This window comes from Bubalus bubalis, chromosome 8 (assembly GCF_019923935.1).
Source record: "Bubalus bubalis isolate 160015118507 breed Murrah chromosome 8, NDDB_SH_1, whole genome shotgun sequence".
Lineage (NCBI taxonomy): Eukaryota > Metazoa > Chordata > Mammalia > Artiodactyla > Bovidae > Bubalus > Bubalus bubalis.
The window spans coordinates 54,213,237-54,237,307 of NC_059164.1; the positions used below are offsets into that span (position 1 = coordinate 54,213,237).

At 34.7% G+C, this 24,071-nt stretch overlaps 1 protein-coding gene across 2 annotated transcripts in view; it reads left to right on the forward strand.

Moving 5' to 3' along the window:
* Positions 1–21,814, forward strand: part of PPP1R3A (protein phosphatase 1 regulatory subunit 3A) — a 40,428-nt gene extending 18,614 nt beyond the window's left edge. For both annotated transcript variants that reach the window (XM_006071012.4, XM_006071013.4), the window contains 3 exons: positions 16,339–16,397; positions 16,494–16,618; positions 18,536–21,814. In XM_006071012.4, the coding sequence (XP_006071074.4) occupies positions 16,339–16,397; positions 16,494–16,618; positions 18,536–20,917 (2,566 nt within the window). In that variant the 3' untranslated portion in view covers positions 20,918–21,814. The remainder of the gene's footprint in view (positions 1–16,338; positions 16,398–16,493; positions 16,619–18,535) is intronic.
* The last annotated feature ends 2,257 nt before the right edge of the window (positions 21,815–24,071 follow it).

Genomic DNA, 24,071 nt, shown 5'->3' on the forward strand with positions numbered 1-24,071 from the left:
TGCATTTTCTTCTATAGGATTCCATACTTCCCCAATCCTGAAAGGTATGGCTGTGATTTTAAATGGCCAGTTTTCATTTATCATTCTTCAGACAGTAAGCTCTATGAAGGCAGTTGATTCAGTCGCAGCTTGTGCTAGTGGTTTAACTTCTAGCATGATCTAGCATGATGCCTAGCACAAGTTAACTATTTGTTGAATGAATAAACGTTAAATTTTGTCCAACATTATTCTAACTTAGCCTGATTTCCAATCTAAGTTATAATAATGTAGAAGGACAGAATCCTTTTAAAGCCACTTGATAGCTGTATTCTTCAGAACATTAAGTATAAAATCTTGTGCCATCATGTTACAAGTGTGGCAGAGATCCCCATCTTTGGAAGCATAACTGCATCCCTGCAGGATTTAGCTCTTATGTCTGACACCTTCAGCAATCCCAGCCTGTGTCCCAACTTCTTCAGTCATCTGTTCTTTGTCTTTTAGTTCATATTGGCTCTCATCTTGTGCTTCCCAAACATCATACTGCTCTTCTAATCATAGTCTATCTTAGTGAGCCCTTCATACTTCATCTTAGGATTCCCTGGTAATGTATATCGCTTTACTTAATCAGGGATCCAAAAGCTTTCAACTGGGAGAGTCATCTTGGCACAGATGAGCTCCTCCTGCCTACTCCATCTCTTCCAGTGAAAGGCACCAGAGGAATAATGCAGTGTTTGTGCTCTAAGCTTCTTAAATCAGTTGGATTTCTTTTCTTGAATCTGTAGGTTTGTTTGCATCTTCTCTGAATCTGCTTACATCTACTCCAGTCTAGAAATTAGCTAGGACCAATAACTGGTATATGTTTTCTAGCATCACAGTATTGAAATTAACATGAACAAGAATATGAGATGTAGATAATTGTATGTGATAACTACACTGATCAGATCAGATCAGATCAGATCAGTCGCTCAGTCATGTCCGACTCTTTGTGACCCCATGAATCACAGCACGCCAGGCCTCCCTGTCCATCACCAACTCCCAGAGTTCACTGAGACTCACGTCCATCGAGTCAGTGATGCCATCCAGCCATCTCATCCTCTGTCATCCCCTTCTCCTCCTGCCCCCAATCCCTCCCAGCATCAGAGTCTTTTCCAATGAGTCAACTCTTCACATGAGGTGGCCAAAGTACTGGAGTTTCAGCTTTAGCATCATTCGTTTCAAAGAAATCCCAGGGCTGATCTCCTTCAGAATGGACTGGTTGGATCTCCTTGCAGTCCAAGGGACTCTCAAGAGTCTTCTCCAACACCACAGGTCAAAAGCATCAATTCTTTGGCGCTCAGCCTTCTTCACTACACTTATAGAGACTATTTATTTTAAAAATAATATTGCTTCCTATTTAAAGAATTTTAATCAAATAGATTCTATGTAGTGTATTGGCAAGTTAGTGAAGATCTTAAAGCTAATTTAAAAATTCTACTGCTTGGACATTATCAAAGTTAAGCACTCTGCCCTCCAAAAGACACAGTCAGGACAGTGAAAATGGGAGAAAAAACTTACGAATCATGTATCTAATAAGTGTCTTACCCAAAAGAACTCTTACAGATCAATAATAAAAGACAGCCTAATCTGAAAATGAGCAAAGGATTTAAATAGACATTTCTCTGGAGAATATATAGTAATGATCAATAAGCTGCAGTCTATGGGGTAGCAAAAGAGTTGAACACAACTTAGCAATTGAACAGCAACAACAAAGAGCATGAAAAAGAACTCAACATCATTAGCTACTATAAAGTAAGTGAAGTGAAAGTCACTCAGTCGCGTCCAACTCTTTGTGACCCTATGGACTGTACTCCATGGAATTCTCCAGGCCAGAATACTGGAGTGGGTAACCTTTCCCTTCTCCAGGGAATCTTCCCAACCCAGGGATCAAACCCAGGTCTCCCACATTGTAGGTGGATTCTTTACCAGCTGAGCCACAGGGGAAACCCAGTTACTATGAAAATGCAAATCAAAACCACAATGAGATGCCACTTTACGCCCACTATAATGACAACAATCAATAAGAGAGATAATAATAAGTGTTGGTGAGAATGTGGAGAAACTGAAATTATAGGATTATCATAAACCCAGCCATTTCACTTCTAGGTATCTAACCAGGGGAAATGAAGACACATGTCCATCCAAACACTATGCAAATTGTTCACAGAAGCACTGTCTACCAGAGCCAAAAGGTGGAAACAACTTAAATACCTATCAACTGGTGAATGCATAAATAAAGTCAGTGTATCAATACAATGGAATACTATTCACCAATAAAAAATGAAGTATTGATACATCCTACAACACTGATGAACCTCAAAAACATTTTCCTCCGTAAAACAGGGAAGAAGCAAAAAACACATATTGCATGATTTTCTTTAGTATGAAAAGTGCAGAACAAGCAAATATATTAAGACAAATAAGATTAGTGGTTGCCTAGGACTGCGGAGAGGAGTAAAGAGTGATTCTAACAGTCACATCCTTTTGGGGGGTTCTGGAAATGTACTAAAATTAGATTTGGGTGGTAACTGCACAATTCTGTAAATTGAACAAATCTGAATTAAACGTTTAAAATGGGTGGATTTTGTGGTATGTAAATTTTATTTCAATAAAGCTGTTACCTTAAAAAAATATTACTAATTTTGTGTAGAGATACAAATATTTTATGATAAACAGATCTTGATTTCTGAGCTGCACTGCAGAGTTTAGGGTTTATAAGTTTAGAAATAAGGGTCTGTTTCTCCTAAAACTTAATAGAGAAACAGTAGTAAAAGCTTTTTTTGTTTTTTAGATAAGGCTAGAATAAAATGAGAAGAAAATGAATATAGGTTAGCATATAAAGTCCCAGAAAAAAACTGTATTTCCCATACATGTTGTGTGTATAAGCTTTAAAAGATACTTGAATACCTTTCCATGACTTCTGTAGCTAATTCTATTGTGGGAATAGGAATATAAGTTTGATTCCCTTCTTCATAGTATGTTAATTCAAGAACCGAACAGCTTTCACTCTATAACATTTTTATTATTGTTTCAACAGGGAATGCAGATATTAATTTCATCTTTTTTGCAAAGTGTAAAGTGTTGATGTAATAATAATAGCTAATACTTATTGATTGCTTGCTGTATGCCAGACACTGAGCAATTCAAATCCATTTCTTCACTCATGTGTTACATTGGCACAAACACTTACTTGGCTTACTTAATTGCTTACTTAATATTCTTTCTTGTGTCCTCTTTCATGGCCTTTCTCTGCTCTCTTTTTCTTTTTTCTATTCCACTACTCTTTCCCCACCCACCTTTAGAGCAAATTATTCATCTGTTGACTACACTATTTGTTTCAGAGTTTCACTTTTTAAAAGCAAGTGTTTTGTTCACATTGTTCTGCCTTTGGCCAAAGACCAATTTGATATTACAGAAAAATATCAAATCAGATTTTATGCTGAATTTTGATTGATTTAGTCAAAGTGTTCAACTGGTTTGTTTATATAAACCTGCCTTAAATCAAAGAAAGGTGGGCTGAAGGGGAGGTTGAAAGTGAAGTGGTAGATTCCACAGAAGAGCAGAATCTTTTGTGAAAAAATCTGCAACAGAGGACAAAAGAAAGAAAATACTAGTTCACAAAAGGTGTGGGTGAAGGACTGGCAAAGCAAACCTGTAACAGAAGATGTGGACATTTGTGAGTATGCCTCAGTGCATTGCATTAATAATTTGCATATTAAGAAGTCATGAGTTTTCATGTTAATGAATCCCTAACTAGTCTCTGACACAATAGACTGAGCGTCCCTGGAGGAGTCATTATGGCCCATCATGTCAATGATCTGCATATTAATGACTCCCTTACAGGCTCATCAACAGGTAGCTTCACAGGCTTCCATTGAGTTCTTTTTCATTTGCTTTTTAAATGTACCTTCTCCTCCCTTCCTTTTGTAATCTATTGTGAAGAATTGACAAAAAGGTGCATTAAGATGATTTTAATGTGATGTAAGTTCACAAAAGCATTAAATTTAGAAATAATACATTAAGACTTTCTGAGTCTGCCTACAAAACTTTTCAAAAGCAGTTACATACAAATCCAGTTTGATAATAGCATTATTATTTGGATTTTAACACAAACCATCCAATCTAATTTATCATATTTCTCTTTTCACTGATATATCAATTTATGCTATGATTAGCATAAGTAGAACAGCTAGTTTAAAAATGTTTGTGAAACTGAATTTCTTGAAAATGGAAATGAACTTCAATGGATTTTATATCATAAAATAAAATTAAAAAAAAGATTACTAAACACTTACTAAAACTATAAAACTAAAAAGCAGAAACTGCTAAGATACATAATTTTAAAATATAAATGAATTTTAAATTAAGAAAAAAACAAGACAATAAATAAATGGTCCTAGGATCGAAAAAAATTATTTCATAACTTAAAAATTTAACATTTAGTTAAAAGCAATCACACGAAGGCAGTACTTTAATATTTCTAACTTGATTTGGCTTGCTCTGACTTTTGTTGGTCCTAATTATTATATTATTATATATGAAATGCCTGGCCGGATGAAGCACAAGCTGGAATCAAGACTATCAGGAGAAATATCAATAACCTCATATACACAGATGACACCACTCTTGTGGCAGAAAGCGAAGAGGAACTAAGGGCCTCTGATGAAAGTGAAAGAGGAGAGTGAAAAAGTAAAACTCAACATTCAAAAAACTAAGATCATGGCATCTGGTTCCATCACTTCATGGCAAACAGATGGAGAAACAATGGAAACAGTGACAGAATTTACTTTCTTGGGCTCCAAAATCACTGCAGATGGTGATTGCAGCCATGAAATTAAAAGACACTTGCTCCTTGGAAGAAAAGCTATGACCAACCTAGACAGTATATTGAAAAAAACAGAGACATTACTTTGCTGACAAAAGTCTGTCTAGTGAAAGCTATGGTTTTTCTGCTGGTCATGTATGGACGCGAGAGTTGGACCATAAATAAAGCTGAGTGCTGAAGAATTGATGCTTTTGAACTGTGGTGTTGGAGAAGACTCTCGAAAGTCCCTCGGACTGCAAGGAGATCAAACCAGTCAATCCTAAAGGAAATCAGTCCTGAATATTCATTGGAAGGATTGATACTGAAGCTGAAGCTCCAATAGTTTGGCCTGATGTGAAGAACTGAGATGTGAAGAACTGACTCATAGGAAAAGACCCTGATGCTGGGAAAGATTGAAGGCAGGAGGAGAAGGGGATGAAAGAAGATGAGATGGTTGGATGGCATCACCAACTCAATGGACATGAGTTTCAGCATGCTCTGGTAGTTGGTGATGGACAGGGAAGCCTGGCGTGTTGGAGTCTATGAGGTCGCAAAGAGTCATACATGACTGAGTGACTGAACTGAACTGAACTGAATTATTATATTTACGATATCTGGTGATTTTTTACAAACATAAAAGGTATAATCTCCTATATGAAATACTGTAGAACTGCTCTACTAGTACTAATATTGAATTACACATCATTTCCCCTGATTTACTCTACAGATAAAGGGAAAGGTATTGATATATGCTTGAAACTCTCAAGAGACAGGAATGGGACAAAGGGTAGGGGAAGAGTTGTAGATGATTGCCACTTTGCCCCCATTAAAAAGAAAAGAACAATCACATGCAAACTATACTATCTTGGGAAACAATACAGGGCACAGATGCTCAGGGGAGTGGCTGCCACCCTAAGTTGGGCAACAGATCCTTTTGGGAGGTGAGGTGTCACTTCTGAAAGATTTGATTTCACAGCCTGGAAGCCTCATGCTCCTTTGTTTTCCTTCCTGCTCTCAGCCCTTCCAAATACAACCTTTCCACGTACACACTGGGAATATCAATTTACATTTTAAATTGCCTTTTTCTTAAAACAGTTTTCAAAACAATATGTAACACAAGTTCTGTAGAGCTTGGATGTCAAAGCTCAGTATTGAACAAACCAAGTATCTTAGTGATGCTTATATGTAGATTTCACAGAGAAAACAGGTTTAATCAAGAGTTCCTTAATTGCAATTAGTTGGCTCACAGTCATGACCCTGTGATAATGACATTTTACACAACCACAAACAAATCAGTAATAAATAAAGCCTGAGAATTAATATCCTTAGGAAAAAACAGATATTAATAATTCTCTGATAATATTTGAAAGAAAGATGAAGTATAAAATTCTTAGAAATCGCTTTGTAGGGGAACATGGAGAATCAGAATGTTAGAATTCAAAAGTAGTAAGAATCTCAGCTGGACAAGCATTAATTTTTTGTCATCCATGGACGACAATTACTTCCATTAAGAGCTGTGGTAAAATAAGGACTTAAGACCAAATAAAGTTAAGAATTTTTTCTGGTATCTCTCTGATATACATTCTTCAGTTTTTCCTCCATCACTTAAAAACATTTACATTTCTCTCTTGCTAGAATATAATTGGCAGATTGTGGCAGAATAGTCCCTTGGACCAGGCTTACCTATAAGTTTTTTTTTTTCCATTTAAAATTCATGGATTCTGGTTGTAATTGCATTGCTCCCAAAGCAATCTACAATACTTTTGTTGTTCACATGTGAACTTCCAAGATTTGACTTCATTACAGACTAGATTCTCACATTTTGGTATTCCTTTAGAAGACACTCTAAGGAGATCTCATCTCTATAAAATTGCACATGATGCCCAGATTTGATCACAGAATTAAATCCAAATAATTTTTTCGCTCTAATTTGTGTGGGATGGGGTGAGCATGAAAAAAATAGTACCCACCACTTTGACATGACAAAGCAGATTTGAAAATAGCAATCCTTGGCAGAAGACAGAATTAGGAAATGAAGCAACTTTGGAAAAGAAACTTACCAAAGAATTCTTCAACACGGTATGTTTTTCAGTTGCTTCTTTCTCTGCTATTGAAATTTCTCGCATCAAGAAGGCATGGCACCATCATTGTCAATATGTTTTCAAGATCAGGGACTGAAGCAATAGGCAGTGTGCTAAATTTAGTAAAAGAAATGCAGAAGACTTTGGGGAACGTAGCAATTCAGCTTTATGGAAAACAGGAAAGTGACTCAATAAAACCATCTTGTCACTAATGTGGTAGTCTATACTTAGTTACCTGAATACTTAAGCAAGTCACTAGAGTTTACTCAAGGGTCTTATGTTGCCATGGTTTATGCTTACATTTTAAGAGTAATAAATTAACTTATATCATATGTGTTACACAATATATTTGCTCATCCCAATCACTTGTAGATATTGGTAATGTTTTTTCATTATTTGAGAAGCTTTATCTGGACATAGTAAAACAATGGGGGAACAAATTATTGTATAATCTGCATTATAAATTATACAAGACTAGTTGACAAATTGTAGTGGTAGGATTTCTGTAGGTATTAAATTTGAAATGCTAACTATAAGATTTAATTGAGAATTTATCTTTGTATTGCAATGTTAATAGTTATTTCTATTGATCCTTCTAGCATTTATATGTCTTTTGACAATAAATTTTAAAAATTTCCAAATCATATTTCAAAATTATATTTATGGGATGCTATTAGTCATATAAATATGGAATCTTAAAGCAGAAGGCATACTATTTAATATCAAAACTGAGAAAGGCAAATTTTTTCTATTTTGAACAATAAAGGAGTTGATAGGTAGTGGCTGCCAGGCTGCATAGAGAATGGTCACCAGGCTCAATCTGGACTCAGCAAGGAAACCCCTTGATCTGTTATCAGTGCTTGCCATGGATGCTAGAGAGGGAGGCCAGCATGAGAGTATTGTATTTGATATCCCTAATCTAATCCGGAGCTTTCACTTTGAAGATAAGGAATGTGATGCCCACAAAAACCATGTTCTTCAGCATATTAATTATTAGTCCCCAGATTCAGCATCTTAAGGAAATACAAAGTCATTTAAAAATGTTTATGTTTTCTCTTTGAGATTATTTTTGCTTCATTCAATCCTTTATTGATGCTGAACTGTCTTCATTTTGTTTTCCTTTCTAGCATTATTGTCAAGGAACTGAATTTTAATGCATGTTTTCATCCTGAACTCCTTCTGGCATTGTGCCTTTAAACTTTTTTTCCTTAGACACTTTTGTTCACAATTAGACATTTATTGCTCTAATTGTCTTTCTTTTGATCAAATATTTCTTTTCTGTTTTCAGTTTTATTCCTGATCAAAAGAAGACTACTGGTGTTTTAACACCAAAGGATTAGATACTGAGCCCTTGTAGTTGGTTAATGTATTATGAACTTCACTTCTCATTAAGTACAAGTTTCTGCTCTCCTCCCTCCTCCAAATCATAAATGGCTGTAAAATGTCAGAACACAAGAAAGTCCATTTTTAGAGAAATATCACAATGAGATTATGAAAATAAACAACGTATAACGCATAATTATTTATTTCAGGAAAACCTCTTCAGTATAAGTATCCACTTAGCAATGCCAATTCTAATACTAAAATATTCTTCTTAAGTGCCCTTTAAAAACTTAAATGAGGCACATATTATTTTTAACTTAAAAGCTCTCCATTCATTTATTTTCCTTTGTTCCTTTAGGGAAGGAAGGTAAAGGAAATCAAATGAGAGCACCAGCTTTGAACAAAGAGGGCAGACTTAACATACTTTTTGAGGAGTTCAATATTGACTTTTTAGCTGCTTATCAGAACAAGAGGTGATGCCTAAGAATCCCAAGCTGGTTATCTTTAGTCCGTGCTGAGGACTTTCAAGCAGAGTTGTTATAGAGACACAAATGCAACATTCATGACTCATTTTGGAAATGATCCTTTTTTTATGCCAACTTTTTGATTCCTCTTGGAACAGAGTTACACTTCTACTAACTACAACCTAATCCTGACATTTACCCTGACTGGCTGGGTAATTCCATCACATTAGACAGATTGTGTGGAACAGGTTTCACTCATATTTTAAGAGATATATGAGCTTTTAGCACAATAGCATTACAGAAACTCAGGAAAAATGATATTACTACTTATACTAAAACTACTACATTTTGGCAGTGTTAAAATTAACCATAACTCTAAAAGCCTAAGTGCCACATACCTAGAAACTGCAGGAATAGTAACAGGGTGCATAGATTCTGACACTGAATAAATCAATTGGGTAATAACAAAAAGTGTGAATTAGCATTCCCATGCAAACTGTGTTTGGTGAAGACATTTTTAAATAGAAAGGTACGTTCACTGATGATCTAGTGATCTTTCTTTGGAGGGTGGCCTTCTGATAGTAAAGGTATGTTTTTTAAAAAACTAAGCAAGTATGTTATCATGGGCTGCCAGTTTTACACTTGAAAGTAACTTGTGGGAAAAAAAGGTAACTTGTGAATTAAAGACATGAGAGAATGGAGTAAACCTTAAAAAATATATAGATAATTGCAAGTAAAAGGAGAAGCATGGGAATTGGTTACTGCAGCAGTGGAGAACTAGTGATCAGCATGGTATTTGCTACATGTCACTAATAATGAAAATAACAATAGTGATAATAATAATAATAATACATTTATTAAACATTTCCACATATTGAGAATTATGTTAAATAATGTCCTGTGTATAAGGACTAGGCAATAATTGGAGAAAAATGATACACAGAGAGGTTAAGTGTTGTGTTGAGGTTAAGGCTTGTTGGAGGTTGCATGGCTAGTAAGTGACTTAGTAATTGGTAAGTAACAGGAAGGACAGATTTGAATCCAGGTCTTTCTGCTTTTTTTTTCACTATGAACTGACTAAAATAAAAGCCAGGAAACTAGGCATAACCTACTGATGCACTGTTCAGGCACACATACCCGAGAATAGAAAGGAAGGCTGAAAAGTGTCTACATGAGCACCCGAGTAGCAGATTACCCAGCCTGGAAGACATCAGAAATCAGCCAGCAGACTAATTCAAGAATGCTGATTTACAGAACAGGAGCCACAGATGACCACTGACTTAATTCTCCTTTGCTTAGGTCTTGGAAAGGGCAATACTTGATTTCTAAATCTCACGAACACAACCAAGGTTAGGCAGAAAGAAGGCATCTTTAAAATGTACATCCAGGCAAGTATGGGTGTATTAGTTGCTTAGCATGGCCGACTCTGCAATCCTATGAACTGTAGCCTGTCAGGCTCCTCTGTCCATGGAATTCTCCAGGCAAGAATACTGGAGTGGGTAGCCATTCCCTTCTCCAGGGGATCTGCTGGCTCAGGGATCGAACGTGGGTCTCCCACACTGAAGGCAGATTTTTTACCCTCTGTGATACCAGGGACACCCCATATCCAAGGAATCGATCAACAAATCACACTGATGCTACAAATTTGATGCCTCTTCACCCTCCTAATTGCCATCACTTTTATCATCATTTGTGCCTGAAATATTGCAGGAGTCTCATGACTTACCTTCCTGCTTCACTATGGCTTATCCCATTCAGGCTCTCCTAAAGAGAGGTCCTTAAGTGTACTTCCAGAGATTGGTCCCTAAATGTAAAACCTACCCTGTCTCTCTCCCATTTAACTCTTTCACTGCCCTCCTTGTCACTGCCACCCCTCCTCAAGCACTGATTTAAAAGTAAATAAAGAATTCAGACATTCAGTTCCACTTTTCCTGGCATACTAAGTCCTTTAAACCTGACTTAAACTAACCCCAGTTCTATTCCTTGGCATTAAAGAACAAAACACAAACCACAGCCCAAACCCTCTGAACATCTCTTTGTTTCTGGATGGTTCTTATCTTTTTGTGCTTTCTTACCTTTTAATTCTTTGACCACTTCTTATTTTTTCTGCCTGGAATGACCTTATCTTTTTTCTCTAGCTGAGGAAGTCCTACTTCCCATAAACATAAATTTTCCTTTGTGAAAAATTTCCTGATTCCTCCAACTGAGTGCTCTCCTCATTCCTGTTCTTTGTTCTCTGGAAAATATCATATCCCATTATTTATTATAAAATTTATCACATTATAATAATTGCCTGCTGATGTATCTATTTCCATCATTACATTAGAGCTTCCTTGAGGTAATTATATATATACATATATAATTCATCTTGGATTTCTCAGTGTTTATTAGAATGTATGGCATATAGATTTCCCAATGTGTATTAGAACTTAGGGCATAGAGTGGGTGCTCAACAATGACCTGTTTTACGATTAAATAATACTAATGACTGACTATAGTATATATTTAAGGTACACTAGTAATGAAGTATCCCTCTGCAAATGACATATCCTTTTGAATTTTTAATTTCTAAATTTATACTAGATTTAATTTTTTTTTAATTATTTAAGCCCATAGTTAAAAACTTTGCCTTTTAACTTTGGAGGGGGAGGTACTTCAAATATTATAAGACACAAAAATACACATGTTTTATTAGAATTTTTATGACACTTTTAATGAGGAAAGAAAAGAAGAACAATGTTATGATAATGCTGATAAGAGGCAGACAGACAGGAAGAGTAGAAAGGACACTGTGCATTTATTCAGCACAATGTCAGACACTTAACCACTAGGAAGACCAGTAAGAAACTCCCCTGATCAAAAAGGACTCGGGGAAAAGAAAATCTCTTTAACAAGTGGTGCTAGGGAAACTGGTCAACCATGTGTAAAAGATTGAAACTAGAACTCTTTCTAGCACCATACACAAAAAATAAACTCAAAATGGATTAAAGATCTAAATATAAGACCAGAAACTATAAAACTCTTATAGGAAAACATAGGCAGAACACTCTCTGATATAAATCACAGCAAGAACCTCTATGACCCATTTCCCAGAGTAATGAAAATAAAAACGATAAACAAATAGGACCTAATTAAACTTAAAATCTCTTGCACAATGAAGGAAACTATAAGCAAGGTGAAAAGGCAGCCTTCAGAACAGAAAAAAAAAAAAAAAAAAGCAAATGAAACTACTGACGAAGACTTAATCTCCAAAATATACAAGCAGCTCATACAGTTCAATACCAGAAAAATGAACAACCCAATCAAAAGTGGGTCAAAGAACTAAGACATTTCTAAAAGAAGACATACAGATGGCTAATAAACACATGAAAAGATGCTCAACATCTCTCATTAGAGAAGTGCAAATCAAAACCACAATGAGGCATCATCTCACGCTGGTCAGAATGGCTGCCGTCAAAAAGTCTACAAACAATAAATGCTGGAGAGGGTGTGAAGAAAAGGGGACCCTCTTACACTGTTTGTTGGAATGCAAACTGGTACAGCCACTTGGAGAACAGTGCAGAGATTCCTTAAAAAATGAAATAGAACTGCCATATGATTCAGCAATCCCACTGCTGGGCATACACACCGAGGAAACTAGAATTGAAAGAGACACATGTGCCCCAGTGTTCACTGCAGCACTGTTTACAACAGCCAGGACATGGAAGCAACCTAGATGTCCACTGGCAGACAAATGGATAAGGAAGTTGTGGTACATATACATAATGGAATATTAGTCAGCTATACAAAGGAACACTTTGGAGTCTTTTCTAATGAGGGGGATGAAACTGGAGTCTATTAAACAGAAAGAGAAACAGCAATACAGTATATTAATGCATATATATGGAATTTAGAAAGATGGTAATGACAATCCTATATGCAAGGCAGCAAAAGAGACACAGATGTAAAGAACAGACTTTTGGACTATGTGGGAAAAGGTGAGGGTGAGATGATTTAAGAGAATAGCATTAAAACATGTATGTTACCATATGTAAAACAGATAACCAGTGTAAGTTCAATGCATGAAGTAGGGCACTCAAAGCCGGTGCTCTGGGACAACCCAGAGGGATGGGGTGGGGAGGGAGGTAGAAGGGGTGTCCAGGATAGGGGGGACAGGTGTGCACCCGTGGCTGATTCAAGGCGATGTATGGCCAAAACTACCACAATATTGTAAAGTAATCATCCTCCAATTAAAATAAATACTTTTTTTAAAAAAGGACTCAGAATATAACGGAGAGACTAGACATTTTCTCTAACATATTTCATTTCTACTATGACTGTATATAGTTCTGGGGCCTATCATTATCAACCATAAAGTTCTTTGCCTTTATTTTCAAATTTTCTAAAGTTGTTTTAATTAAACCCTTTAAATGTAATTGGTCATATAACAGATACTTTGGGTTTTGGAGTGGGATTTTATCTATACACACCCTGTAATTTAGACCAGAGAGCAATCCATTTGTCTGAATATATTACCTGAAACTAGAATTTAACAATTTAGATATTTTAAATGATACAATAAACACCTGTAAAACAAAACAACCTATCATTTCCTCATTCCTTTCCCACTTTTATGTAATCATAATCTTGAAAATCAAGCTTTCTTGTTTACATGAGTTATATCCTATGTATTCCTTAATAAATATATTTAGATTATTTCAATAGCTTTTAGCACAATAAAAAAGAACCTACTCTGATGTAATGTTTTAGCACTGTTCATTTAATATTATATGTTGTTAAGATTTATCCATATTATTGTATGTCTCTGTGTATTTTAAATCAATTTTGAGTGCTATATATATTTCTCTTGTGGTATACTAAGTTTTGCATCTACTCTTCCATTGATAAACATTTGGATTGGTTCAATTTTATGTAGTTGATGGCGATCAACTATCAACTGATAAAACTGACAGTCAATTTTATCACTTGAATAAGTATAAAATTAAATAAGTATAAAATAGCATCTCCTTGTGGTCTTGGTTTGCATTTCTCTGTTTTTTAATAACACTGACCATCCTTTATATGCTTATCAACTATGTGCATTTTCTCTCCTGTGAAATGTCTGCCCCTCTCCCCTGATTCTATTGAAATGTTTGTGCTTTCTTATTGAATTGTAGAAGTTTTTTATATTTCTTGACATTTATTTTGTGTTGATGCTGTACAATGTAAGCATCTTCTCCCAGTTTAGTTATATTTTTCTGTTATAAAGAGGTCTTTCAATGAACAGAAGTTTTAAATTTTAATAGAGCTAAACTGATAATCTTTTATTAATAGTTTTATTTTTTCCTTCTTTAAGAAAACATTTTATACTCTGAGGTCTGAAAAATATTCATATATTCTACTAAGAATTTCAAGGTTTTTGACATGTAAAATCTTAATCCATCTAGAATTGATTATTGAATATTTGTTGTGCTAATTTCACTTTTTTCCCATGAGGGAACTCATTTTCCCTATCTTCGTTTACTGAGAAGTCCCTTATTTCACTGATGTCTGACATGCTACTTTTATCAAAAACCAAAGTTCTAGATATGTGTGGATCTGTTTCTAAGCTCTCAATACTTTCCTGTCTCAGTGCCAATATAATTGTCTTAATAACTATATCCTCATAGAAGTATTGAAACTACATAGAGGTGCTTCCTCTACTATTTCTCAGAAGTAGACCAGCTATTTTTAGTCCTTTATTCTTCTCTTTAGAATCATATCTTCAAATTTTGTGAAAACATGTTTTGAAATGTTGATTAGAAGTGAATTTATAGATCAAATTTGGAGACACTATCTTCATAATTTTCCTATCTATGAATATGGTATATCTCTCAATATTTTCTAGGTCTTTAATACTTACTGATGCGATTCTATTTCTTTTCCCTGTAGGAGTTTTACACATTTTCTATTAGTTTTTTAAACAAATATTTGATATAATATTAAATTTCATCTATTTTGGATTCTTTTTCTTGTATTTACCTCTAAATCTAAGATTTCCCTCCTATATTTCCGTCTTTACATGTTTTTGTAAGATATCAAGATAGTAATACCCAGTTTGATACCTATTTGTCTTCACAGTGAGTTAAAAGCAAGTTCCTTTCCTTTTGATGAAATTATTTTAAAAATTTAAGCATTCTAAAGAATTTAATAAGAAAAATGATTAATAACATTTTGTTTAGGCAAAAACATAAAGCTTTAATGATATTTTCATCTACAAAGGAGATTTTCAATATTGTTATCAGATGAAAGATAAAGAAAGAATACTTAAATGCTGTTTAATGGTTTATATATTTTTAAAAGTACATAGATTTTCTGGACATGGAGAAAGAAAAATGTGTCAACTTGCAGTTGGATTTCACAAAAATGAATCTTTGTATAATTATAGGTCTGATTAAACAATATAGATTATGAATTAAAACAGTATCACTTATGGTAATATAATATTTTCTAATGAAATTGTCTATGTAAAAACATTATTTTCATTTCTGGGCCCACTGCAAGGTAGCAAATAGTTTTGGCAAAGCTAAAATTGAGCATCATAAATGTATACAAAGCTGAATTACTTCTTACATGGTCAAGATGGAAGAATTTGTAATTTTCTTGTGATTTGTCAAAACAAGATTAGCCCTCTGGGGATCTGGATCAACACTGTCCATGCAATGAAAACTAGGTTCTATTATACAAATTCATCAGTCATTGTGAACTCTCTGGATTTCTTTTATTGCAGAAAAATCATTGAGAAAAGTCAGTAGGAGAAAATTCAGCTGAGATAGTACAAGAAAATGTGAATATCGGTCCAATCATTTCTGACAGACTGACTTGTAACATAACTATACACAAAGTGAGCTTTTCACTAACTATTTTCTTGCTATTGTCGTGGGCAAATCTAAATTCTTATAATTCCACAAATACACCTATAAACAGAATACATTTGAAAGGAAAAAGTATCTTTCTCAATAAGTATGCAGAATATGAGAGAAAAGCAAGTATAATCTGAATTATTTTAAAGAAAAAAATATATATGCTTCCATACGAATGACCAAAGTCTTGGCTGTAAAACTGGCCTTTGGCAATACACACATGAAGTCTTTAAACGGTATAAATTTAGCTGCCTTTTAGTTTCTGTTAAATTTGTTTGTTTTCTCCTTTTCTGGAGAGAGAGTTAATATTATGTCAGTTCAACTGGAAGAATTTTGAGTAAAATGGAACACAAAAAAATGAATAATTGGAACATTAAAAAGTAATTTCAATGACCACAATGGACTGTCAGTTCATAAAACTTCATCATTTAAAACAAGAGAGAAATATTTGGACTTTCAAAGTGAGAATTATGGGACAATCTAGATTTATATATATATTTCCTTTGGCTGTATGTTTTAATATGAGTAAAATAATTTTATTTAGAATTATGGTATTGTGTAAATAATTTTTACATTTTTCTACAACTAATATACATTATTGCATCATTCTAAGAGATCATTTTAATGAAAAAACATACAAAGTAATGCAAGAAATGTGAAAAGTTAAATAATATTTGTTTAGCTTGTAACTGGTTTGAATTTCCTATAATAAAAATGCTATACATTTATAGTCCCTGAAAAAGCATAACATTTTGTTGTAAATTTAACAGTAAAGAAGAATCATCGGTAACATCAGATGAGAATAACTTTGAGAATTCAAAGGTTACAGGTAATATTTCTTTAATTTTTAAACAGAATATATTTCTTTTGTTAAAGCCTACAACTAGAACAATCTTACATAGGTACAATTATCTTAACTTTTCAGATACCTATATCCCAACAATTGTTTGTTCTCATGAGGACAAGGAAGACTTGGAAACCAGTAATCAAAATGTAAAAGATGTAAACAGGGAACAGGATGAACGTAATGAAAAAGAATTAGAGCCGATGGTAAGTATTCTGGTTGCCAAGGTATTAGAGAAGATGAATCCATTTATGCTTCAAAGATGCTGCAATGTCTGCTTTTCAACAGCTTCAACTAATATAATTTGCAAATGTGAAAGCATAGCCTATTCTGTCCTTGCGTCTCTGGCTTCATCAACAAGGCTAGTGATTTGATTTCAGTATGCTTCTTCAGGTCTCTGCAGTGGCAAATTAATGACATTCATTTCTTATCTCTTTACCAGCGGCTCTGAGTAACAGTCTGTAGGAATTACAGAAGAGGTAGCGCTATCCTGATGTGCAATTTCTAATCTTTGTGACAAGTGTACACTTATAAACTCGTCTGTAAAATGAGAGGGCTGGACTGGATGATTGTTAGGGTTCTGTCCAGCTCTACAAGTCTGATTCTTGCATTTAGCAGTTTTTTTTTTTTTTAACTTACTTCCATCTTCGTGCAAATCTCTAAGTTCTATATCATTGGAAAGTATTAAATTACCAAATGAGGATAAAATAGCTTGTGCCACAATTTTTAGACAGGAAACAAATTTAGAACTGTACAATTTAGTATTAAATTTGTTATCATAAATTTCACACTTCGTGAACATTCAATCTATTTGGGATTTTTAGGGGGATGGTTTAGATAGCATTTTTATCACAAAGAAAGAAATAGGAGTAAATGAGTCACATAATGCAATTTATCCTTTACTGTATTTGGTTGGAGCTCATATCATTAGGATACATGGATTCATAATCATCGAAGATTAAAATGACATTTGCCTCTTCAAGTGTCAGTGCTGAAACAGAAAAGAAATAGAGCTCATCTCTTTCCCCACACATTCCACCCTTTCTATAGTGATATGGAAGCTGCATCACTAAAGTATGCAATTTACTTTGCTCCAACTTTAAGAAACTACAAAGTTGTCACCCACTGTGTGAATTCTCACCAGCTGAAAGTTAACACAGCCATTTTTTTCAAACCACAGAATATAATGAAAGAACTCTGAAAAATCACATACTTCACCAATACACCTCATTACAATGAGCAGGCGCAAATATAAAGTTTGTTTAGAAGTTACTGAGATTGTACATCCAATAAATGAACAGGGAGCTGTAATTTAGATGCTAATTTGCTCCGTGCTGATGTTAATGCATAAAACAATGAAGCTCTATAATAGATGGAAATACAACCAAATCTGTGGAACCCACAGGCATTGGCTTACAAGACAGCTGTGCAGTTGACAAGTAACATGAGCCTTATGTGAGAAGAAGGGGAAAACGTAAGATTTGCATATAATTATTGAGATCATGCAAATGTCAGTTATGAGGAGAAAAAAAAACACAGGCATCTCACTGTTAAATCCTGACAGTTGGCATCACTGAAGAGCTCAAATACATTTGAGTACCAGTTGGCAGAGGGTCATTAAAACAGAATTTGCAGAGACATTAACTCCCTCACTTTTCTTTGAGTGACGTTTTGCTATTAATAGTTTGCAGAGGCTTTGCAGAAAACATATTAATAAGAGAAACTCTAATAGGGGCACCTACAGCAAGTGTAAATGCAGGAAGGGGCATCCAGGAAGCTGCTCTCTAATTGATGAGCATGGAGCTATCAATGTGTATATCCTAAGTGAGGAGAAAGTGCAATGACAAGCAAGAATAGTTGAATAATACAATGTGATATTTGGAAGCTGGGAAGGAGAGTTATTAATTTTGGCCCCTTTTCTTATTAATCTCATTCCTAAGTCATAGCCTACAAGAATCTCCCCCAAACATTCATCTTTCAGAATTTGTGCAAAATCTACAAATGAAATGAATCAAGGAAATCTACCAGATAATCACTAGCCAAGTTAATGAAACCTATCTAACTTGCTTTATATATTTAAAAACAATAAAAATCATTATTTTTTGTTGTTTTTATCCCTTAAGATAAACCAACACTTGCTAAGAAGTACTGCTTCTGGAGATGAAAAGAATACAGTCAATTTTCCAAATAATGCTGAGAGGTTAGAGAAGAAGCAAATCCATGATGATGTATACACTGACTTGTTTAAAAGGCCTTCGTCTTCAAGTTCATCAGCAGAAGGATCCTTAAAGGGAGATTTTTACCACAAGGAAAAATATTTCTCAGGAAATGAGCACACTTGTCCACCTTCAGAGGAATTTACTTCAGATACAGGAGAAATCAAGCTGTCATTGGGAAATACTAGTAGTGATGAAGTAGTACAATTACATATTGGCAGCAAAGAAGTACTGGATGATAATGCTAATCCAGCCAAAGGGAGAGGCAGAGTGCATATGTCTTGTCCCTCTGCAGACCAACAAATGGCAGACAACTTTAACAAAAAACCTGAAGGAGAAGCTAAAGAAATTGAAGTAAAAGATTGGGAATGTTTAAGAGGTGACTTCCGCTTGGATTTCCATTCAGAAAAATCGATAGAAAAAGGATCTTTCAAGAAAGATTATGGCAATGGTAAGAATGAGGAGGAGGGGCAAAGGATATATTTAGGTGTAAGTGAAAAACAAAGCAAAAGTTTTCAATCAGTCTTATATGACCAAGAAAGAAAGATGAGCCACTCTGAAATAAGTGTGGAAGGGATGGGAGCCAGTAACAGAGACCTAACTGCTCTGCCGAGTAAAGACACCACAATTCATGACCAGTCAATCAGAGCAGATACGTTTCATTCACCAAGGACAAATCTAAGCCTGGAGGAAACTGTGTCAGCAACCTCAGACTCTGATCTCTCGGCTAGCAAAGGCACTGCTCTAGGAGGGATGCCTGGTCAAGCTGGTTCACCAAGAAATGGAAATGTTTTGAGGAATAAGCACCTTTTCCAAGCTGAAGAAGAAAAATCAGTTTGGATTAATCCTGAAGATCAGAATAAGAACACACAGCATAAACAAAGTTGGAATGTTCTGGAAAGTCAGGAAAGAGCAAGAGGGAGTAAGACAACTATAACAGAGCAGTCCAAAGAACAAGCAGATTGTGAAGACACGTGGGGAAAAAGAGATGACACAAGGAGCTTGAAAGCTAATCCTACAGAAGAATTGTTTACCTGCCAAGAAACAGCAAGCTGTGAACTGTCTTTTCTAGCTGATCATGGTATTACTGAGAAAGCAGAAGCAGGTACAGCTTACATAATTAAGACAACATCGGAAAGTACTCTAGAATGCATGTCTGCTAGAAAAAAAGCAATAATTGCTAAGCTACCTCAAGAGACAGCACAAAGTGACAGGCCCATTGAAGTAAAGGAAACAGCGTTTGATCCACATGAAGGGAGAAATGATGATTCACATGATACCCTTTGTCAACGAGATACAGTAGGTGTAATCTATGACAATGATTTTGAAAAGGAGTCATGTTCAGGTATTTGTAATGTACATGTAGATGAAAAGGAGAAGGAAGAAACCAGAGCTATATACAATCCTGGGGAGACACATGACAGGAAGAAATGTGTCATTGGGAATACAACATCTGGAGAAGAATCCTCACAGGTCATTACAGACAATCAAAAAGCAGCCTCAAAACTAGATTTACATTTGGGAATGTTACCAACAGACAAAAAAATATTTCCAGAAAATAGAGATCATGAGCAGGTCCAAGAATTATCAAAGAAAACAATTATAGATGTCATTATTAATTCTTCTTTAAACTCAGACACTAATAGAACTTCTCAGAATGGCTGTCAGGTTTCCAATCACCATGCTAAAAGTTCAGTGTCATCTCACGAACAGGCCACTACTATAGGGCATGCAATTACTACCATGACTCTCCAATCTATTTCTTCTAAATCAGAAAATAATTGTAATCCAACAAGTGAAATCCAGGGTACTGAAAAGCACTCTCATCCTGCATCTCCACTGGAAGAAGTTTCCAAAAGTTCAGGAATAGTGACATCAGATAGTACAAAGGAAAGATGTATAGGCCAGATTGTCAAACAAGGAGAATGCAGTGTGGAGAAACCTCTAGGGCCAACGATTTTAATCAGTGAAGCTTCTGAGAACATAGAAGGGGTAAGGCATGAAAATGAAGGATTAATAAACTCTGGACAATCACTGTACTCTTCAGGCGACAAGGAATCGGACAGCCCTGCTTCTGACAGTCTCCCTGCCCAGGAAAGTCAATCTCAAAGTGAATCTCTGCTTTCAAAATACATCAACTCTAAAGTACCGTACTTCCTTTTGTTTCTGATATTTCTTGTAACCATCTATCAGTATGACTTAATGATTGGCTTGGCATTCTACCTTTTCTTATTGTACTGGCTATCCTGGGAAGGGGGAAGACAAAAAGAGTCTGTCAAAAAGAAGTAACCTCAGCACTATTATTACTCTCTCTTACAAGATAAGCTATTTAGCCCCAAACGTTTGGATTGGTGAGAGAGACTACTCATTGTTCAAAGAGCCAGTGCAGTTTTTCTCTTGAAGGATCATTTAAAAAGGAATGCGTATGAAGTTTGCTCCTTCATATAAGTAATTATTCTATATAGGACCATTATATTTGGATCATTAAATACCTATATGAATATGATATCTGAAGCACGTCAAGTTGAAATTAGGTACAGCTGTTGCTCCTTAGCAGGCTATGAAGTTTCAATGCTTCATGTCTCTTCACTACTTAAAGTGCCATTTCTTGCATTCATTTCTTTTGCAGTAAAGCTTCATTTTTTTCCCTGAGCGTATTTTTCCCTCTGTGGTTTTTAAAAATAGATAAAACATGGACAATGACAGAGGACTTTTTTTGGTCTTTGAATATTGACTATGAAATTTGCATTTACCACTGTATCATTGATCAGCACACTTTGAGAAATCAAATCTTTCAACTTTAAGTTCATATTTTTAAGAACAACATCCAAACGTAGATTTAAGTTGAAGAAACACATTGTGTACCTGAATAACAATACACATATATACATACTATCTCCTGCATACCTATAAAATCAGGACATTTGTAAGCCAAATTTGACAAAGATCGAAACAATTAAGAGATGATCTTTCAGTTTTGCAAAATTTGCGGGATGGTCTTTCTTTAAGCAATATTTTTTCTCTTTTAAAGGAAGATTGTATAACACAGTTGAACAACTTTGACGTCAACTATTATTCAGAGCTGGAAATTTAAATTAAAAGTTCCACAAGCATTGTTTCAGAATGAATTTGTACCTATAAAGCATAAAGCATTAAATGATAATTAAAAAAAGATTTACAAACGGACTACTCGGTATTTTTTTTTTTTTGTCTTCAAGCAAATTTTTTAACTGTCCTCACTATAAAACAATAAATTATTCCCCAAGGTGCTTTAAGAGAATAAACAACTAATCATTGGTGATAGTCATTATATAGTTACCAAGTTCTTAAATTATATCTCAAATTTTCAAAAGTCAAATAGGCAGACAAGGAGATCTTCTGATAGAGAAATGAATATCCAATATACCAGTGACTGGTTGCTGCTATTAGCTATGGCTAAGTATGTGAAATAATGGAACTAATCATTTTAGTCACATAGGTATAATAAAATATTACTATACAATCAATTTCAACAACTATTTATTAAATGACTAAAATATGCAAAATCTTGTGCTTTGTTCTACAGTAGAGCACTTCCTTTGATACCCCAAACAGCTAATCCTCAGGAAGGAAGCATTAATAAGTAATTTGATGCTTTTGACTTGGTCAGAAATATGGGACAGGGTCACACTGAGGGAGCCCATTTGGGTGATTTCTTTTTAACAGGAACTTCTTTCATAGAGAATGTAACATTGATCTTCAGAGAGAAAAGGTAATCTGTTTATTAACCTATGAAGGTAATTCAATGACTAACACTTGTATATACCATCCCACACTCCTAAGAAACATGCATGTATGGGAAGACAACACGAGAATGAAGCATTTAAACTGACTTTCATGTGGTAGTAGATAATTTCCTTAATTTTCTTAGGTTTAAGATAATTTTCTTAATTTCTTAATTAGGTACACAACTATTTCCAAATCCCCTAATTGCATGCTTGACTCAAGTCCCATTGAAATTGAATGCTTGACTTTAACTTTTTAGTTGAACAAATACAAACATCCTGAAGTAGAACTGAGGGCAAATATTTGATTGTTTGAGAAAGCATATTTTCATTAAATACAAGTGGGATACTGTAGGCTGTACTTAGAATATTATCTCTAAAATTGTTCTCTTGATAATTTTGTTGACAGGTCTATATTACAACAAAGTTAAGGTTAGCATTTCTTCAGTTCTGAATGACTTGGTTTTTGCATTCTACCTTTAAGAGTTTCAGTCAATATGCAGTGTCTTATTAATGCAAAGAACACTATATTACTTATGAACACAGGTGTCTGAACTGTAACTATTTTCTTATACATAAAAGAATGTATCGTCTTTAATCTCTTTTATTTGACTTTAACATTAACTTACTAAACCTTTTCATGCATACTTGCAATACTACAAAGAAGTTTCCAAGGACTTAAAATATGTCATGTGTACTTCAGTTCAGGCAAAAAAGAAATAATCGGTGGTTTAACTGATTTTCCAATAACCGCTTGTGAAGAATTGGAAATAAAATCATAAGAACCATGAAACTATTGCTAGGTGGAGGGGAGGTAGATTTTTGCAACCCATTTTGGTCACATCACTATGTTGAACAAGAAAAGTGGATCTCAGGAAGAACTGGCAGCCCCTGGTTAATAAGGATTTTACTCTGAACCATCATAACAGAGGTCACCTTTATAAGCTTAGCTGCCTTCATCATGTCCCCTCAAGTAGAGGTTAAGAGCCAAAAGAGGATGTGGCATGAGAATAAACAAAAAGAAGTGTATTATTGCACATCTGTTTCTATAGTGGGTAAGAAATGTGATGTACTAACCATCACCTTTTATCTTGCTGGGCTTCTGTCTATTAGAAACAAAGTTCTAAAAATTAATTGATGAGTCAAGCAGGTATAGGTAGTATACTTAAATATCTGAAAAAAATCACATCTACATAAGCCACCAACATCTCAACAAACTTTTCAATGTAAGAATAAATGAGCCAATGAGATGACATTCATCTCTCAACCTTCAAGAATATTGGCTTAATACTATATATATATATACTATCATCATTTTGTAAGAGAGACAGGATCATCTTTTATATGTCATCATAAACCAATCTTCTGGTTAAATGGAAAACATAAAAATATCCAGAGTAGATACAGGGAAATACATAAATTTTTTCCCAGATAGCACTCATCATACTTTCTTAGTAATTTTTTAGTCATGGAATATTATTTTATATTGCCAGGCCTGCTGTCTTTATTAGGCTCAATTTTTGCATATAAATTTTGGCAAAAAAGCAAACAAAACAAAACAAAACAAAAAACTAGCAGGAGAACTAGTGAAGATGCAGGCAGGAGAGCAGCCACCCCAGAGTCAGTTCACCTGCTGAACTCTGAAACCTTTAAACTTTTCCGAGTGAATACAGACATTG